Consider the following 19270-nt stretch of genomic DNA (forward strand, 5'->3'; position numbering starts at 1 on the left):
CAGTCTTACATGGTACCCAGCGCTCATTACATCACATGCCCTCTTTAATGTCCACCACCCAGTTACCCCATCACCCCACCCCCCTCTCCCCCAGTAACCCACAGTTTATTTCCTATGATTAAGAGTCTCTTATGGTTTGTTTCCCTCTCTGGTTTCATCCTGTTTTATTTTTTCCTTTCCTCCCCTATGATCCTGTTTCGCTTCTTAAATTCCACGTATCAGTGAGGTCGTATGATAATTGCCTTTCTCTGATTGACTCATTTCACTTAGCATAATACCCTCTGGTTCCATCCATGTCATTGTAAATGGCAAAATTTCATTTTTTTTGATGGCTGAGTAATAGTCCATTGTATACACATTGTATACATATTCTTTATCCATTCATCTGTTGATGGACATCTGGGCTCTTTCTGTAGTTTGGCTTTTGTGGACATTGTTGCTATAAACATTGGGGTGCACGTGCCTCTTCACATCACTGTATTTGTATCTTTAGGGTAAATACCTAGTAGTGCAATTGCTGGGTTGTAGGGTAGCTCTATTTTCAACTTCTTCTTCTTTTTTTTTTTTTTTTTTTTTAAGATTTTATTTATTTATGACCGGGAGAGAGCACAAGCAGAGAGGGAGAAGCAGGCTTCTCCTGTTCTCCATCAGGAGAACCCCAATGTGGGGCTCGATTCCAGGACCCTGGGATCATGACCTGAGCCAAAGGCAGATGCTTAACCATCTGACCCACCCAGGCACCCCTAGTTTCAACTTCTTGAGGAACCTCCACACTGTTTTCCGAGTGGCTGTACCAGCTTGCATTCCCACCAACAGTGTAGGAGGGTTCCCCTTTCTCTGCATCCTCACCAACATCTGTCATTTCCTGACTTGTTAATTTTAGCCATTCTGACTGGTATGAGGTGGTATCTCGTTGTGATTTTGATTTGTATTTCCCTGATGCCAAGTGATGTTGAGCACTTTTTCTTCTGTCTGTTGGCCATTTGCAAGTCTTCTTTGGAGAAATGTCTGTTCATGTCTTCTGCCCATTTCTTGAGTTGTTATTCTCTTAGTTGACCTCCTCTGAATAGCCCATACCCCACAGCTAGGTTGACCCTGACATTCCATTCCCTCCGAGAAAACAGATGACCTCCAACCAGGATACCCAGAAAGCTCACAGCTAGTAGATCATATTCTAACTCTCCCCAGCACTGTTGCCCCTGCCAAGTGACCTGTCTGCTTACCGAGGGTCCCTTCTGCTCGTTCTAAACTTGTTTATGCCAGTTGTTCTTATTGGTATGACTGACTAAAGGACAGATGAGCCAATAAAACATAAGTGTGGGATCCTCATCAGACAATACATGTCACAAAAGAGTGAACATAGCTTGGCAATTAAATGAACTTTTTCTTATGTCTTAACATAAAATATGTAAGAAGCTTCAGGTGTACATTTTCATTTAAGTGCTTTTCAACTGCCGCCAGGTATATAATGAAACAACTCCTTCATCCTGACTGTATTGGATAAGAGGTTTTCCATCATCTTAGGATTTTCTGTCCAGACTTGAATGAAAATAATCCCAAACCAGATCATTTAAAAACCATTTTTTTTTTTTTCTACTGAGCCTGGTCAGGGAGTCTATGGATTTTGTCCCCACAGACTTATCTCCTGGCATTTTATTAAGACTAATTAGTAAGATCCACTTGCATTTTCTGAGCATGCCCTGGTAGCTGGGGACAGACACGTTCCTCACCCATCCCCCAACACCCCACTTCAGCCCAGGGAAGCCGCCTGACCTTCCATACATTGGAGCACCACATGTCCCGTATCCAGCCCTAACCATATTAGAAAAGGAAGGACAGTGAACCCTGTAGGGTGGCTCTTCCAGAACATTTCCCTTGGTTCTTTGAGACCAGTTAGGGATTTTGAGATCACTTTCCTTCATATGACCAGTTAGAGAAGGGACCCTGGAATCCGTGCCCTGGGCTCTCCAGAGCGGTGAGGAGGAGGCCTGAAGCTTCAGCTCTGGGAGGAGCTGCCAGGCATTGGCCACATCCTGAATGATGATTCTCTTGGGGCGAGGCAAGGGCATCTTACCTCTGATCCCAGCTGCCTTAGACCTCCATGCCGATTCCAAGGTCAGAGATGTGTCAGATCACTGGCAGGAGGAGACAGCCCTTGGAGTTGTCCCATCACAGCCCAGGACTTGGGCAGAGACTATACCTACCCAGAACAACCTCCCGGCCGTTGGGGGATTCTGGCTGCAATTTAAGGTGAAAGAATCTTGCCCTCTCTGAGCTTCAGTTTGTTCATTTCGCTAGCGGAGGAGAGTGACCTATTGGCTTTTGTGGTCCCTTTCAGCCCTGCCTGTCCCAGAGGCAAGGACCTAGGAGCCACGGTGAGACCAGCCACCAGCAGAGAATGCACACTACCCAACAAGCGCCCCTTACTCAGGGTGAAGGGGTGAATAGGACATCCCTGAACTGGGGGTGAGAACTCAGGTCCTGGCAAACTCTTCCCCTCCCCAGGGGTAGATCTTGTCTTCCAAGATCCTGAATCTCTTCGAGGCAGGGGAGGGGATGCTCCCACTGATTTGTGGGAGGGACAGGGAGGAGATGGATGCTGGCGGAGCCCTAACTCGGGGCTCAGGGCTGATGGGGGAGTGCTGCCTGACGGAGTCCTTCATTTTATCGGAATGTCCTGGGAAGGAAACACCTCTTGGGAGTCAGAGGAAGGGGGGAGGTTCCAGGACACGGGACCAGTCACCGGCCTATCATGCCCTCCTGCTGGTGGCTCCGCTCCTGGGCAGGGGAGGGAATGGCTCAGTCATCTTTGGGCGCCCGGAACTCCGGCATGCTCCAGGTCCGGAGCGGCGGCGGCGTGTCCCGCTCCACGTCCTCAGAGATGGTCCGGATGTCACTGGTGAAGGGGGAGATGCGCGCTCGGGTCTTGAAGGTGGCCAGTGCCAGGGGGCCGCGGGGCCGCAGGCTCCACTGCCGAGTCAGCTTGTGGGCCTCCTCCTCCTGCTTCATTCTCTCCAGGACCTCCTGCAGCACCGAGCGGAAGAGCTGGGACACCTCCTGCACCTCGGGCTCCTGCTCCGCCAGCAGCTGCCGGAACCTGCGGGTGTGGGACCGGGCAGGTGTCAAACCGCCCCAGCTACTTTCAGCCTCTATGGGCCTCAGCTTCCTCATCTGTAAACTGGGGTCATAGCTACCGTTCTGTGTGTGTGTGTGTGTATGTGTATGTGTATGTGTATGTGTATGTGTATGATATGTGTGTGTATGTGTATGTCTATGTCTCTGTGTATGTAAAGATCCTGACATTGACTCAGGTTATCGATGTCAGAGTAGTAAGGGGAGCCCACTGCTACCATGGCCTGGCCTAACCTATATGGGGCTTTCTGGCTAACCTCTTCTACCCTTCTCTCCCCAGTAGCCAGAGTGATCTCTTCAAAATGTCTATCTGATGGTGTCACTGCCCTGCGATACTCCTTCCAAAGCTACTGGCCACCGGCTGGGTGAGGTTTTCCTCTGCCTAAAACGTCTCTGCTTAGAGCTCAAAATGACGGACAGTTATCAGCAAGCCCACTTAGTGGTTTCCTCCACCATACTGTGAGTCAGGACTTCTCACACTTTTCAGCAGTGGGACGGGAAAGGTGAGGGGGTGATCACGATCACACGTGTGTTCCCAGACTCCCCCTCATTTATGAGGTTTTGTGTATCCACCTGGCTTCTCTCCCCAGCCCCATCCCCATGACCCACTCCCCCCGCTTCCCCCATCCCCAGGTGCTTCTGGAAGTAGGTACATTTTGGGGGGATTCCGAAGTACAGAACAAGAGAAGCTGGAGAGGATAAGATTCTCAGCCTGGAGGAAGAAGGGGGGGGGCAGGGCATGAAAAAGAATACAAAATCCAGTGGGCTACGGATAGGACTAGAGACAGAGAAGGAATTTAAGGAGAATTTCCAAGAAAAAGGGGGTACAAGAGATGCTTACATTGGTTAAAGAGATGTGTGGCTGGAGATTTGGGGGATGTTCTGACGTTTTACTGTGGACCCGTATTTCTTTACTAGTGTTTGAGAACTGCACGTAAACCCGAGCAACTTTTGAAATTACTGTTGGTTGCTGGACTACATTTCTTCGACTTTAACATGAACCCAGCCAAGACTGGGCCCTGTGGGTCAAACTTTATTAAGGTTACATTTATATTCAGGAACACTGTGGTCCCCAAGCTCTAAATCTCTACGTGTTCAATGCCCCAGGCCTTGGAACACTTCACACACACACACACACACACACACACACACACACAGTCCCCTGAGGCAAACTATTATGAATGCTAGTGTGACAAAGGATAATTAAAAACTGAATTTTGGGAAGATTGTCTGGAAAACCTTTCTAAGAAGGTAAAAGGTAATATGGACAATAAACCAACGGAGGAGAAAGAGCCAGCTGGGTTGAAATCCAGGGTAGTGATAATTCAGGAAGAACAGGAAACTCAAAGGCCTGAGGTTCTCTCCCACTAAAAGTCCTGTGTCCCCCAAGAGCTGCCTCCTGCCTCCTTCTGAGCCCTTAGCTCTGGCCTGGTGTGCTCTGGGCTCTTGCAGATTCCTCCTTCTGCCTCACTCCTTTTAACAGATCCCTGGATCATGCACATGCCCCCACTCCTGTCCTGCTGGCCTCGGGGCCCCTCTCCCTGCAGCCACAACCCTGGGGTAGCAGTGCACCTGCTGGGCCCCGTGCCTGGGCAGGGGTTACCTGAGGATGGCGGGCCCACAGTAGGAAGGGTGGATCTTGGCACAGACGTCCTCTAGTTGTAGCCGTTCGCCAGGGCTGAGGTCGTAGGTGGGCCGGGGGGCACTGGCCAGCCAGCTGTAGTCGACCCCGGTGCAGATCTTCCTGACTGCGTTGCCGCGCTCCCACTGCTGCCTCTCCGCCTCTCGCATCTGCCCTGCCAGCTCCATCATGAGCGTCTCCAGCACCAGCTCGGCGGGCCTCCGGGAGGACAGCCTGGAGGGGGCTTCATTCCACCGCAGCCAGGGGATGAGGGACATGGCCCCCCCAGCCCCTGCCGAGACAGGGAAGGAGTGCGTCTTTCCTGGGCCCCTCTGTCAGTTAGGGTGGGGGAGAGCAAGGGGGAAGGAAGAGAGCTGGGACCCGAGAGAACCTGCTCCGCCGTCACAGCTGGGTGGCCTGGAGTAACTTGCTTAACCTTTCTGAGCCATCATTTCTAATTCTGGAAGACAAGATTGGGCTGTCGTGAGAAGCAGTTGTGAATAAACTTGGGGCACTCTAAGTGCCACATGAAAGTATGATAGTCTCACGGTTATAATGATCCCGGATACATCCTGAGGGCGGAGGCCAGGGAAGATGCCTCCGGAATCCCCATGAACTCCAAATAAAGAAGGAAATATACTGCGTATGGCTGAGCACAATCTTATTCCTGCACAATCTTATCTAAGGGGGAAAAATTCAACCCAACAGGAAAACACCCTGGGTTTCTTAATGCCCCAGCCTGCTGCTGAAGGAAGCTGGGAACTGTATGGGGTTGACCTCATCCTGCAAAGGACACAGCTTACCTGCTGTTCATTCATTCATTCAGAAGCACTGATCCAGCATTGTGTACACATCTGTGGAAGAACACACACAGGAAAGCATATCAGGCACCTGCTGCCCAGGAGATGTCAGTGGAAAGAGGTCCATGGGAGTGGTGAAGCACATGGTGGGCACTGATGGGGAGGGGAAGGAGTGACTCTGGGGGTTAAGGGGTCATGGGAGGCTTGTGGACAAGAGCAGGCTGAAGGGGGAATACTGGCTTCAGACACATGGACTGATGGAGAAGGTGTCCTGGGTGGAGACCCAGCCATGGTACAAGAAGAGACGTGTGCAAGGAGCAGAGACGTGTGCAAGGAACATCGGCTTCATGAGCGGGACTTTCACTCATCATATTTCCACAAGGTCTTGTACAACACAGCTTTTGTGAATGGCTGACTAGAGGGGTGGATGGGTGGATGGATGGTGGACGGATGGACGGATGGACGGATGGATGGACGGATGGACGGATGGATGGACGGATGGATGGATGGATGGACAGATGGACGGATGGATGGGTGAATGGCTGACTGGAAGGGTGGCTGGATGAATGATGCCTGTCAGAAATGGGTTTGTGCCTCTGACAGCAGTGAAGGTGAGGGCCATTCCTGGGCTAAAATCTAAAGTGGGTCTTTGAAATGCCCCAACTCCCCTGTCTATGCCTTCCCCCCCTCTAATAAGCTCCCAATTCCTGCACCAATGGTCTTCCTGCCCAGACCCTCCAGATGCTGAGAAAAGTGACCGGATGAACTCAGTCTCAACAACATAGCTGGGAAGCATGGAGACACACACATTTTTAGGCAGCCCTCCCACCACCCTGCAGAGAAATGAACTGGTAATGCTTGAGAATCAGACACAAATAGGAAAAGTATTATGGGGCAACAGTAGCCTCCTGGAGTGGCATCGACGAAACCTCCTCTTTACCCATGAACCACCAATTCCCTTAGCAACCATTATATTTAGGAAGTTTAAAACTTTCACCCTCCACTCAGCTAAGACTGTCACCAGCGGGGCCTCAAATTACACCCTGACTCCTTCCCCAGGAGGTTGGAAGGGAAGGACACAAACCATCAGATTCTGTTCTTGGGATCAGGACACTTAGATTTGCTTCTCCGCCCTTAACTGCTTCCTGTGTTCAGAATCACAAAGCTGGGCGTAGTGTGGGGAAGGGGGTGAGGGATGGGGGTGGGCTGTGTTGAGACCCCTGAGCACCAGGAGCCTCTGCCCAAGGCAAAGGGATCTGGTCGCATCAGGCAATGGGACCTCTTGTAAGTGAACATGCTGCGTTCCCTGTAGTAGCAGGTGTTTGTGTTTTCACAAGTACACGGGTCAGGTTGATGCTTAACAGCAGACGAGTGAGCGGTACCTGGTCAGGTGTTCATTCAACCGCATGGAAGGGTGCTCCAAGTCTGGATGGGTTACCAGTCCCCGCAGGGGCTGCTGGTGGCGCTGGGCCACTCACAGCCCCCTGCTCTCTGAGTGTCCCTCCCTCCCCTGCCTGGGGACTTACCACGAGACTCAGCTCCTCTCTGGAAGTGTTTCCTGACACCTTCCCTGACACACTTTTCCTGATGTGACCACGCTCCACTTGGTCCCCTGACTGTGCTCTGCACAGACATTTCTCGCAGCCCCAGGAACATTTCATGGAGCGTGACCATCTGACTCCCGGACTCCCTACGTGGGTGAGGACCATGCCCTATTCATGCTTCCCTCCCTGGTGCTGGGTGGTACTGCTGTGGTGCTTAATAAATGCCAAATGAATGAGTGAATGAAAAAGGAATGAATGATGAATGAATGCAGGCAGGCATGGTGGTAGGAGAGCCAGCAGCCCCACAGACCTGACCTCGCCTGAATGAGGGGGCACTGGTCAGCGGCCACGGGAGAGACAGTCCCTTCCGGCCCCCATGGCTCCACACTCTCCTGTCACGTGGAGACCCCTCCTCAGGAGGAGACATTGGCCGAGCTGTGTGGTCATGAGGACCGACACTGCCAGGATGGTTCCCGCTTCTCTGCCCCACTGAGCCTCACACTAGGACGCTTCTAAACCTGGCCCAGGCCCTCCTTCCCCAGGAAGACATCTTCGGTTAACCTCCCGCAACCCCTCCAGGCCATACTGCACCTGCCTCTCAATGCTGGGCACCTGTCCCTGGAGTTTCACCAGCCTGGAAGATGAATGAATGGGGAAGAGACCAGTGGGACTCAGGGTGGAGGGATGTGCTGCCTTGGAATGAACGTCACCTGCCTCAGACCCCCTCCCCTCTCCAAACACCCTCCACTCCCTGCCACACCCCTTCCGACAGCACAGGTCCTAACTCACCTGAGGCTTCCCAACCCAACCCCACTGACCCTTCCTTCCTGTGGAAAGAATCTTCCATTGGTTTCCATCAAGCCACAATCTTTGGTCTAGGTCCCACCCTGGTCTGCCTTGTACCTCAGTCTGCCTCCTGGGACTCGCTCTCAGACCCCGAATGGGCGCCCCTCCCCTGGCCTTCCTTGGGTTGTTGCTGTTCCTTGGGGCTCTGTCCAAGGCTGTCTGGTTCTAATAGGCTAACTCCTTTCACTCGTCTCTGATTGCTTCCTCAATGTCCGTCGCTCCCAAATCAGAATCCGGAAGCCACTTGTCTCTTGAGCTCCAGGTGCGGGTGTCCAGATGCTTCCTGGACACCTCCCCTGGCAGCTTCCACATCCTGCCCCTGTGGCTGCTGCTTCTCCCCGGCCCCGGCCTGGCGGTGGGCATGACCCAGCTGCCCAGTCTCATGCATCATCCTTGTCTCTTCCTTTGCCCCATCGGTCAGACCTTACACCCAATTCCTGTTGATTCTTCCAAATTTAAGTGTTACCAATCTCCTAAATCTGTCCATTCTCTTCCTCCTTTAGTTTTGGTCTTGACCATCTGCCAGATGTATTACAGCTGCTTCTGGCCAGCAACCCAGGGATGGTCCTTCTGATCTAATCTCCACTCTATTTCCCTTTTATTGTGGTGTTTTTTTTAAAAAAAGCAAATAGCAGGAAATTTACCATCTGAAAGATTTATTTTAAGAGTACAGTACAGTGGTGGTAACTATAAGCACGGTGTTATGTGATTATTAAGTGTTCTCTGGCACTTTTTCCTCCTGCAAAATCGAAATTCCATACCCACTGAACAGCTTCCACTCAAAGATTTAGAAAACGTGGTCTTTTTCTTTTCTTTTTAAGTAGGCTCCACACTGAGCCTGGAGCCCAATGTAGGGCTCACACCCTGAGATCAAATCCCCAGCTGAGCCACCCTGAAAGGTGCCCTGAAACTGGGATTCTTCTAAATCATAAGCCTGATCATATCACTATTTCGTTTTCATTAGATACCGTAACATAGAGCATGGGGTCTGTGAGCTGCGAGCCTGTCACACCCGTACCTCCTCCCTTGCAAATTTTACTGGCTTCAAAATATCAATAGAAATCTGAAAAATTGAAATTAAAAAATTGATAATAATTCCAAATTAGAGTTGTAAAACCCCTTTCAAAGTTTTGTTTAAAAGTAATCATAACGTGGATCCTTTTTATGATGCTGTTTGATGTGATGCGGGGTGGGGCCTCCAATAGTCACCGTCTGTGGCCTGTGTTTAAGCCCAGGGGTATTTAAAAGCTTTTGGTTGTTCCCAATGTCCTTAGACACCTTCATATGGCTTCCGGGTCCTTTATCATGTGGCTCCTGTTCACACGGTCAGCTTCATGTCTCATCAAACTTCCCCTTTCTCCTGGCCCTACACACACACACACACACACACTCCCTCCCAGAACATGCCCTGCTTTCTCTTGCTTTTTGGCCTTTGCACATATCTAGAACATTATTTTCTTTTCTTTTACTGGGGTATAATTGGCATGTAACATTATAGTAGTTTCAGATGTACAACATAATGATTTGATATTCATATATATTGTGAGGTGATCACCCTAATAAGTCTAGTTAATAACTGTCCCAATACATGGTTACAATTGCCTTCTTTGTGATGAGAATTTTTAAGGTCTATTCTCTTACCAACTTCCAAACATGCAATACAATGTTATTAACTATAGTCATCCCCAGGATTCATATATTTTATACCCAGAATTTTGTACCTTTAGGCCCTCCTGCACCCAGGCCCTCCCCCGCTTTCCACCTGCTGTCTCTGGCAACCACCAGTCTTTATCTCTGAGCTCAGTGTTTCGTTTTAGATTCCACATATAAGTGAGATCATGTGGTATTTCTCTGTCTGATTCACTTCACTTAGCACAATGCCCTCAAGGCCCATCCCTGTTGTTGCTAATTGCTCGGCCATAGCCCTAGAGGATCCTCCTGTGGCAGGGAACAGAAGAAAGGAAAGGTGGGAGGCACTGAAGACAGCTTTTATCTCCACACCCTTCTGGCCTCCAAGTATTGGCAGCAAAGCCACCCCAGGCCCGGTCAGGGCACCACATATTTGCTAGGGGATTAGGGCAGTGCCGTAAACAGAACCTCACATTCCATGTGTCTAAACATTTGTTTAAGTTACGAATTAGGTTAACAGACTATTCAATAAAATATGATTTGCTTTTCCTTCCTTGTCAACTGTACCTTCACAAAAACAATAACAAAATCGGGCTCGGATCCAAACTGAGAATTCTGGGATGCCCAGGAGAGGCTCTTTGCTAGAACACAGCAGCATGGGTTGAGCCAGCTCTGACCCTCACCCTGTCTCCCTTCTCTTCTCACACCACGAGGGACCTGGCAAACATGTGGGGACAGCCCAGCTTTCACGTCTAAGGCCCATCCACATGCGTACCAACCCCCACTTCTTTGCCACACTCAGACCTGGGACTGTTCATGTTGATGATGTCGCCCACCCTGGAGAGACTGGGCCCAAGAGGAGACTTTGCTCAGGCTCTGGAAGTAGACGGGAGACTGTCTGGGCCGGGAATTCTGGATCTAAGAATCTAAGGCCTGATCTGGAGGGGAAGTGACCTCCAGGTGTGCATGTCTTCCCAATCCCCAGACTTTTTGCCCCAGGATGGTGGGGCTAGAAGAAAGCCAAGGTGTGGTCTACAGTGCAACCCCAGGAAGGGTCCCTCTCCTCTGGGTTCAAGGCTGGGCTCCTGACCCGAGCTGGCCTCTAAAGACAGGTGCTCACCCGGGGCTGTGCGGGGTGACCTCGCCTGAGTCTTGGGTTCTGTGGGCTCTCAGCCTCTCTGGCCCAGGTGGTGGAGCTTCCTAAGAGCAAGGGGCAGGTTCTGAATTTTCTCCCTCGTCCCCCAGCCCTCAGCAGGGCTGAAGCCATGCACAGAGACAAGGTTTCTGCTGAAGCTATTTCTGTCTCCGGTGCCAGCTGTTGTCCCGAGAGGCTCTTTAGCAGGTCTGATTAAGTTCTTAAAGGGGCAAAGGAGGGAAAGAGGGATAAAGAGAGAGAGAGCAGGACAGAGGCGGGCCAGCCGCACTGACGCCAGAGGTCATTGGCTTAGCCCACAGCATCCCCAGGACCTGACCCATAGCCAAGCCCCCACTGAGTCTTGTTGTGACCGTCTGGGGAAGAATGTGATGGCCAAATGGGGTCCCATGACACCCAGAAGACTCATCAGAACAGCAAGCGTAGTCTTCCCTGGGGACTTCGTACAATCTGGATTCGACTCCTCCCCATCCCCCAAATCTGGTTTAACCCCCTCCCTCTGTGGCAAAGCCAGACTCCTCAGTCTGTACAGCTTCAGGTCCCCTCACACTCTTGCTCACGGCTGGGCCTCGGCAGCACCATGGTGACTCTGGAACCTTCCCAGGATGAATGCCTGCTTCCCATTCAGTCACCAGCACATACAACCTGCCGCCAATGCACGAACATTAATTGAATCCTTGTTTAATACAATTAGGACTTGGGGTGCCTGGGGTGCTCAGTCGATTAAGCATCTGCCTTTGGCTCAGTTCATAATCTTGGGGCTTGGGATCGAGCTGGGGGGGGCAGTCTGCTCAGCGGGGAGTCTGCTTCTCTCTTTGCCCCTCCCCCTGCTCGTGTGAGATCTCTGTCCTTATCTCTGACTCTCTCTCTCTCAAATAAATAATCTTTTAAAAATTAAACAAACAAACAAAAAACCAATTAGGACATTGGGGGAAATTGGAATATGAACTTAGGTTAGGGAAGGAGTGTTGATCTTTTTAGGTATAAAGATAGTGTTATGGTTGTAGGGGAAAAGGGACACATAGCCCAACTTAGGAGGCCGTGTGGAAAGGTTCAAGGCTGAAGTATCACGGTCAGCAATGTCTTCTCTTCCAGTTCTTCAGAAAAATGTCTCATACACATGCACATACTCACAGAGAGGGCAAGTAGGGCAAAGTATTCATGGTGGTTTTCTCCCGGGGTGTTTTATGGGTTTTTAGGGCACTCCCCTTCCAACTCTCCTGCATCTCGGAGCATAGTCACAATTTAAAGCTTGGGGAGAAAACCTAACTCAGAACTCAATTTCTGCAGGAAGCCTTCCCAACTCATTCTACCCGGTGGAAATGACTTGTTCCTCTGCACTGTGGCATTTCTGCACAGATGCCCTTGGGTGTGGAGGGAGTGAGCCTCGGCGGATGCTGGGCTGGCTTGGCTTCCGACACACCCCGCCCGGCCACACGCAGGTGGGAGTGTGCAGGGGGCCGGCTGCCGTGCTGGGGCTCCCTCCGGGAGTTACTGAAAATAAAGAAGGGTGTTTTTCTTTTCCCTACCTGAGTTTGTAAACCTCAATGTCTTGTTCATTTATAAAGCCCTTATGTGGACATCTTTTCCTGATCTTCACAGTACCAGGAAGTAGGTACCTTATTACCCCAACTTACAGACAGGGAGACTGAGGCTTGGAGCAGTGCAGGTGGCTTGGACACAGGCAGCATCTGGCAGGGATAGAAAGGCGGAAGAATTGAACTTAGGTTTACTCTGCCAAAAGCTGTGCTCGTCTCCTAACACCAGCCGGCCTCGTCTGAGCTGGGCATCGGCCGCGGGCAGGGTGGGCACATGCCTCATGGCACTGTACTCCGGACTGCAGCGGCTCCCTCGCTCCACAGGCCCGTCCTAGCTTGTGTCCCTTTTGTCCCTTCCCTCCTGACCGTGTGCTCCTGGAGGGATTAGCCCTGCCACTAGAGTTCATCATTTTACATGTTGATGGAGAGGCACATAGATTACTAGATCTTAAACTGATTTTTAAAAAATACATAAATAGCTACATTTCAAGTACAGCTGGTTTCTTTCCTAACTGAATTTTATGTGTTTAGAAGCATTTTGCTGAGGATGTGTCCCAAGGTGTTAGAGACTTCCAAAGGACCCTATGGTTTGGCACAAGCTTGACTCCAGCATTGCTCCCGGCCTTGCCCTAACCCTGTCTTCTGGTCATGGCACTGGGAGAGCTCTGCGCCCTGGATGGAGGGCAGTTTCAGGTGGTAGCCTCAGTCTACCCCCACCAGCAGGAAAGCCCTCCCATGCGCTCTCTGCCTTTCAGCATCACTGGGCTAAGAGCTCCTGCATTCACTACCTTTCCTTCCCCTTCCTATCCCTTCCACCCCCAGACTCTCTGAGCTCTTCCTTCAGCCTGTTTTTGAACATCCCTGAGGATAACCTCTTTTCCGTGGCTCCCTGGGAGACACTATCACCAGCTGTGGCTCGTTAGATACGCTAGAAAAACCATCCCCAAGCTCCAGGGCAAGAGGCATCTGGTCCCAGGCAGTTAGCAGTCAGAGGGGAGCGGGGATGGTCTCAGCGGAGGGAACAATCAGGGGTGTGTCCTCGAGTTAGAAGCAAGGCTCTGAGACCCCTACATCAGGCATGAGAGGATCCCTTGCCTCTGGGGAGTGCCAGGCCGCTAGCCCCGTGGCCAGCCAGGGAGGGACGGTAGAGCCCTGGTCAGGAAGCTGTTGTCTCAGTACAAAGGGAGCGGTGCCCAGGCCCCCCACCGAAGCAGGGCTCTAACAACTGACCTGGGGTGTCTGCTGGCCAGAGCGAGGGCTGCCTCGCGTGTCCCCCAGGCCCACGGGCATGGGGTGGCAACTTCTTGGACTGTCCAAGCTGCCCCCTGCTTCAGAGACCAAGCAATGTGACTCTGCTGAAGCCAGACCCTCTTTCTGGGCAGAGGCCTTGAAACATGTGCAGAGAGTAAGCGCTCTGGTCTCTGAATTCCTTCCAGTCCTGTTAGAACCAAGGCCCAAAGCCCACTTCATAGATCACGAATTAACCTCACTTCTTTTCAGCATCGTAGAAAAGCCACCGGGACTCCACCAGGCCCAGTGTGAATCGGCCCGACCTGCTGACCTGCGGGCCACCTGACGAACACCTGCTCCTCTTCTAAGGCTCACTTCAAGGGTCGGCTCCCCTCTGCCTGCCCCTCACTGACGGCCCCCGAGGTGGAGCTGGGTGCCTGCCGTTGGAGGCACGAGGGCCCAGCATCTGACGGCATCTGTAACGAATACATTTCTCACTTTTTTGGTTCTTTTCCTCTCTCCCCTGCCAGCTCTGAGCTCTGAGAAGGCAAGAGCTCTATTTGCTGAATCTGCTGGCATGTAGTAGACATTTCATAGATGGTTCCTGAATGAATGAATGAATGAATGGCAGCCAGTCCTCCTCATTCTGAGGCAGAGGTGCAACCAGGAGGGGTCAAGTGCTCAGGCCCAAATGACCATAGTCATTGTGGGGGTGGAGAGGGGTGGCCGATCCCCAGGGAACTCTATGCTGACCCTCTGGTCACTGCTCAGACGTCTCTTCCCAAGCTCTGTCCTCCCCCGGAAACGTACCCGCACAGCTCCGTCAGGCCACCCCTCCGGTGTGTCACCGGGGCTCACAGCCCGAGGTCTACACACCACCCTAGTGGCTTGGGCACAGCTGTGTCCCAAGAGCCTGCTCTTAGTAGGTGCTTGAGTCACGATTCTCAAATCGATGAATCTCGTGGGTTTCACCTCTCTTCCCCCTACGCGGGGCCTCCCCATCAAAGCAGAAGAGAAAAGGCTGGGGCTTGCCAGTTCCAGAGCAGATGGACCTGTGGCTTCCCACAGGACAGGTCACAGCCCCGAGGATCCCTCGGAGTTCACCGACCCTTGTGGGACGGATGGGGACGGAGGAGCCCTCCCTGAAACCATCCGGGCCCTGGGCTCCGACAGCTCAGGAGGCTGTCCCCAGCCCCCGCAGCCCCGAAGCCACCCCTCCCAGCTCCAGGCTCTGCCCGGCCTCTGCTCTAACGTCCAGAAGGTTTCAGGTGGGGTTGCCGCTTCAAGGGTTCGGGTGGGGAAGCCACAGTCTCCCGGGGAGACCACCTTCTTACCTGGCTTTCTGAGGCCAGCCTCTCCGGGGGTGAAGGGTCCCGCGGGGTCCTGCCGTCTGCTTTCCAGCTGGAGAGAAGAGCGAGTCCGGGGGACGAAGACTACCTCCTAGACCTCTCCCTCTTCTTTCTCATCGCGGTGGGTTGCTGCCTCCGGCTCTTCCCTCTCTGTCTCTCAGCAGTTGTAGGGAGAGAAAGCAACCCCCGGAGGAAGGATCCAGCCTGGGCTGGTGTTTGTGGAGTGTGTGCGCCTGTCCCAGGAGGCCAGAAGCACAGCTCCTCCGGAACCTCGGAGGCAGCGGCCCCGCCCCTGCTCTGCGGTTGCCATGGAGACCCACCTAAGCCTCTTTCACCTGCAGCTGTGTTATCTGTAGAGCCAGCCTGGCTGGCCTGACCCAGATGCTGGGAAGACCCAGGTGGTGAAGAGCGCCTGCGTCCCGCCCCCGCCGCGCTTGGGGAGAGGTGGGCGTAGGGTGGCACCAACAGGGGTGGGGGTGGGCTGCTGGGGGCACATGGGGAGCCCATCGTGGTGCAGCTCCCCTCTCCCCGCCTGCTCCCCTCCTCCAGAAGAGGGGCGATTCCAGGTGCTGGGGGCTCACTTTTGCCCCCCTGCATCCTTACCTGTTTTCCTCTTTGCTGCTCGGACTCCTCTCTTTCCCTCAAGGCAAGCTCAAGGGCAGGAAGTTCTGCTGACTTTCTGGAGAAGGGGACAAGCCCCAGGAAGGAGTCCAGGGAGAAGAGGGAGCATGGACCTCGGACTGGCTGGGAGGTGTTCGGGTATCTTGCGGGGCTGGCGTGAGCCTTCTGTGGCTGTTCTCCGGGACCCCACACTGGCCCGTGGGCCTCCTCACTGTCCCCGCGCTTCCCGCGGGCTGGATCCAGGGGCCCCCCCGAGGCCCAGCCTGCGCCCACCTGACGTGAGGGGCCGCTGGCACGATGCCTGTCACGCTGCCAGCGGCTTGGGCCCTCGGGTGCTGCGGCGCCGGCCGCCAGATGCCGGGTGGCCTGCCGGACACATTGAGCCCTGACGGTGTGCAAAGTGAAGCAGAACGCACAGCCCAGGGGAGATTAAGCAACGATGACCCGGCCTGGCCTGTCCACCTGCCTGCCCGCATGTCGGGCTCCTCCCGGGAAGCTCGGCCACTCTGTGCTCGAGGGACGCTTGCTTCCGCCGGGTGACTCTGCCTTCCTCATCCGGCTTCTCAAGCAGGGCTCTCAAGTCCGGTCCGGACGTTCCTTCTCTTGACCAGCTCACGGCGCAGAGAGCCGCTGGCCCTGGAGGACGCCACATTTTGGGGAGCTGAGCTCACGTGCTTTCACGGTTCCCACAGTTCCCACGTGGCCCCTGCCCCAGGGCCAGCTGAGGCCACAGCAACCCGAGGCCGGTAACCAGAAGTTCCCACCTCCACCCTGGCACATCCTCAAGGGCAGAAATTCTAAGGCATTTCTGTGCCAGGCGTGGGGGTATGGACTAGCAGGACAAGAAGGCTCTGCTCTCCTTTGGGGGAAGGTACTAGAAGTGATTCAACGCGACCAAGTCACATACGGATTCATGCCACACAGAGGTCCAGAGCACTGTTTTGTGCTGGCATGCTGGTCGGAGGTGGCTGGACTGGGAGATCCTGTTCCCCTCCCCCTGCAAGCATCCCAGTGGAGCCTCTGGGAGGCCTGTCAGAGGAGTAAGAGATGGAAATCTCGCTGGAGCACAGGGAGCAGGGACAGTATTAGGGTTCAGAGCTAAAGACTTCTGTCTTCCTACTGTACGACCTTGGGTCTATTACTGGCCATTCTGTTTGAATGAAAAAATGTATCCCTTTTCTAGGGTCATGCATTAGTCTTAACACCTCACCCTCAAACACACACACACACACACACACACACAATTAATGTAAATGAGATCGAAAGGGTCAATGTCATCAGCCATCAAAAGGAAGATTTCATCGCAGCAAGCGGTGAGCTTCTGAACTCCTGACCTGTGGCTCTGGGGAACATGCAGGCAGATGACAGAGGTTTTGTGTCTTCCTTCCTGACACAGCTGGCTCCTTTCCTGCCTTTTCCATGATGCCAGGGGTAGCCCCTGCCTGCAGCCTTGACGCCATAACTCAAAGAAGGCTTGGCGTTTGTGCTGACTGCTGATTTATTCTGATCTGTTAGCCTGCGGAGGCTTTGGGATTATCCGTGCTGAGTGTGACTTTGTACTAGAGAGAGAAGGTGGTGCTTGTTTTTTCTCTCATTTGACATCAGAGGGAGTTGCTGAAGCATAGTTAAATATCCAGCTGCCATTCAGAGGGAGAAACACCAGTGGGACTCATGACGTCGCCTCACAGACGGCACTTGGTTAATAAATTGGAGGTGTGGAATTATGAAGCTGCTGGGCACAAGGCTAGATTAGAAACCAAGGAGAGATTGGAGAAGGTCCCTGACCCCAGATGTCAGGCTGCCCTATTGGGGTGCTCCTCCCTCTCCCTTCTCCCTGGCTTCCTTCCAGACAGTGAGGACTGCTCCAAACCCTTCCTTTTTCTTTTTCTTTCTTTTTTTTTGTTTTGTTTTAAATATTTTATTTATTTATTTGACAAAGAGACCACAAGTAGGCAGAGGAGCAGGCAGAGGGGAAGAGGGAAGCAGGGAGCCCGACATGGGGCTCGATCCCAGGACCCTGAGATCATGACCTGAGCCGAAGGCGGAGGCTTAACCCACTGAGCCACCCAGGCGCTGCTCCAAACCATTTCTAATCACTCGGTCGTGCATTGGGTTTTCAGAGTCCTACAGAAGGTCTGTGTAGCCCAAATTCTGAATGAGATTGTATTAAGCTGACACAATATTCATAGATACGGACCAGACTTGCATTTACTCATACCTCTTCTCTCCAGACAGCTGTCTGTCCATTTCTGCGGCCACATTTTCTTCTCCAAGTGAAGGCAGCATTGTATCTGATGACAGGAAAGATGAAAATGCTCACCTTCCCCCTGGCTGACTTGTTTAAGGCCCAGCTCCCTTTCTCTGTCCTTTTTCCTCTCTCTTCCCTCTAGACTCAAATGCATCAAACTAAAGGGAACTGAGGAGAGAGGCACAAAGCATTTCTCATTCATTCATTCACAGAGTGTTGACTGTCTACTCTGTGCTAGACCCATTTCCATAGCATTCACTTACTACCAACTTCTTTCAGATGCTGCCCTGTGTTTTGATAGACCGACCTGAGAACCTTGGTGGCAGAAAAAGCTAACTGTCCACCAAAGCTTCATGCTCCCTTCCCGAGTATAGACACGTTTCTGGGAAGCAGCTGTCCACACGGGGACTCCGTCGCTCAGCCTCCCCGGCATCCAGGTAGCACCAAGTGACGACGGAATGTGGGTGGACGGGATAAGGGCCACTGTAAGGTCGGGCTTAGAATGTCTCTAATGCAGGCTTTTACCTTCCATCTTTTCCCACTTGCTGATAGGCAGCAAGGACTTGGGTCCTGGAGCACAGTGGAGCCACAGTTTGGAAGGAGGCATGGTCTAAATTATGTGGAAGACCGTCCACCAGTCACCCCTGTTGAACTCTAATAGTGCAAGAAATGTGTGAGTCAAGCCATTTGGGGTTTCTCTGCCACAGCATTGGCCCAACCCTAACGAGTGGAAAGCCCTGTGAGTAGGGATCGCTGTGGAAACCTTGGGCCCTTCCCTTGGTTCCTGGAGATCAAAGCTCTTCCTGACATGTTCCCTCCAAGGTTTCCTACCCTCATCCCAGATAAATTAATCACCGCACTCCACATTGTCTCATGCCTTGTGCACAATGCACCCTCTGCCCCAAGGGCACTCCCCGCTGGGGAAGTCTTACTTATCCCTCGAAATTTAGCTCCCGAAATTTAGCTCCCGTGGTAAACCCTAGTAAGTTTTCCTGTCTTCGCCGCTGTTCCCTCCTCTCCACTCCCTGAAGCTCCAATCTTAGTTCTGTACATATAGCTGACCTTCATTACTCACGGTTTCCATATGGGCCAATGTTCCTACTCGCTAAAATCTGTTATCCCCAAATCAATGCTCACGACTCTTTTGTGGTCATTCCGGACCTTTACAAAGCATTGAAAAATTTGACTCGCCCGGCAAGCCCAGCTGAGGCTGAACAAAGCGACCCTGGACCTTCCTGTCTCAGCGCTCGCACTGCGAACAAGTGTCTTTGTCACGGTCTGGTTAGTGCCACACTTTCCCCACTTGGTCCTTTTTGCTGGTGATTCTCCATCTGACACGGCCCCAAGCGTGGCGCTTGGAGTGCCACATGCTGGTCCAAAGCACAAGCGGGCTGTGACGTGCCTTACAGAGAAAATACCCGAGCTCCGTCCAAGTCCGAGTTACAGCGCTCTTGGCCGTGAATTCAGTGTTCACGAGTCAACAATATACAAAAATAACACTTCTTTAGCCAGAAATACGCAAAATGAGGTTACGGATGGAACGGTTGGCACAAACGTCA

General features: G+C 52.6%; 1 protein-coding gene and 1 long non-coding RNA gene across 2 annotated transcripts; one reads left to right on the plus strand and one right to left on the minus strand.

Moving 5' to 3' along the window:
- Nucleotides 1–941: 941 nt before the first annotated feature.
- Nucleotides 942–12421, minus strand: RD3 (RD3 regulator of GUCY2D). Its single transcript, XM_013058459.2, has 4 exons — nt 12363–12421; nt 5557–5607; nt 4736–5213; nt 942–3097 (listed from the first exon to the last, which is right to left on the minus strand). The coding sequence occupies exons 3-4, from the start codon at nt 5029–5031 to the stop codon at nt 2800–2802; spliced, it is 594 nt and encodes a 197-aa protein (XP_012913913.1). The 5' UTR covers nt 5032–5213; nt 5557–5607; nt 12363–12421; the 3' UTR covers nt 942–2799.
- A 2737-nt stretch (nt 12422–15158) lies between these two features.
- On the plus strand, nt 15159–18852 carry LOC101672339. The gene is made up of 3 exons (XR_001180190.2): nt 15159–15286; nt 17991–18148; nt 18264–18852. It is a non-coding gene; the product is annotated as an uncharacterized LOC101672339 (long non-coding RNA).
- The last annotated feature ends 418 nt before the right edge of the window (nt 18853–19270 follow it).

This window comes from Mustela putorius, unplaced genomic scaffold, assembly GCF_011764305.1.
Source record: "Mustela putorius furo isolate JIRA1106 unplaced genomic scaffold, ASM1176430v1.1 tig00000785_pilon_pilon_pilon, whole genome shotgun sequence".
Lineage (NCBI taxonomy): Eukaryota > Metazoa > Chordata > Mammalia > Carnivora > Mustelidae > Mustela > Mustela putorius.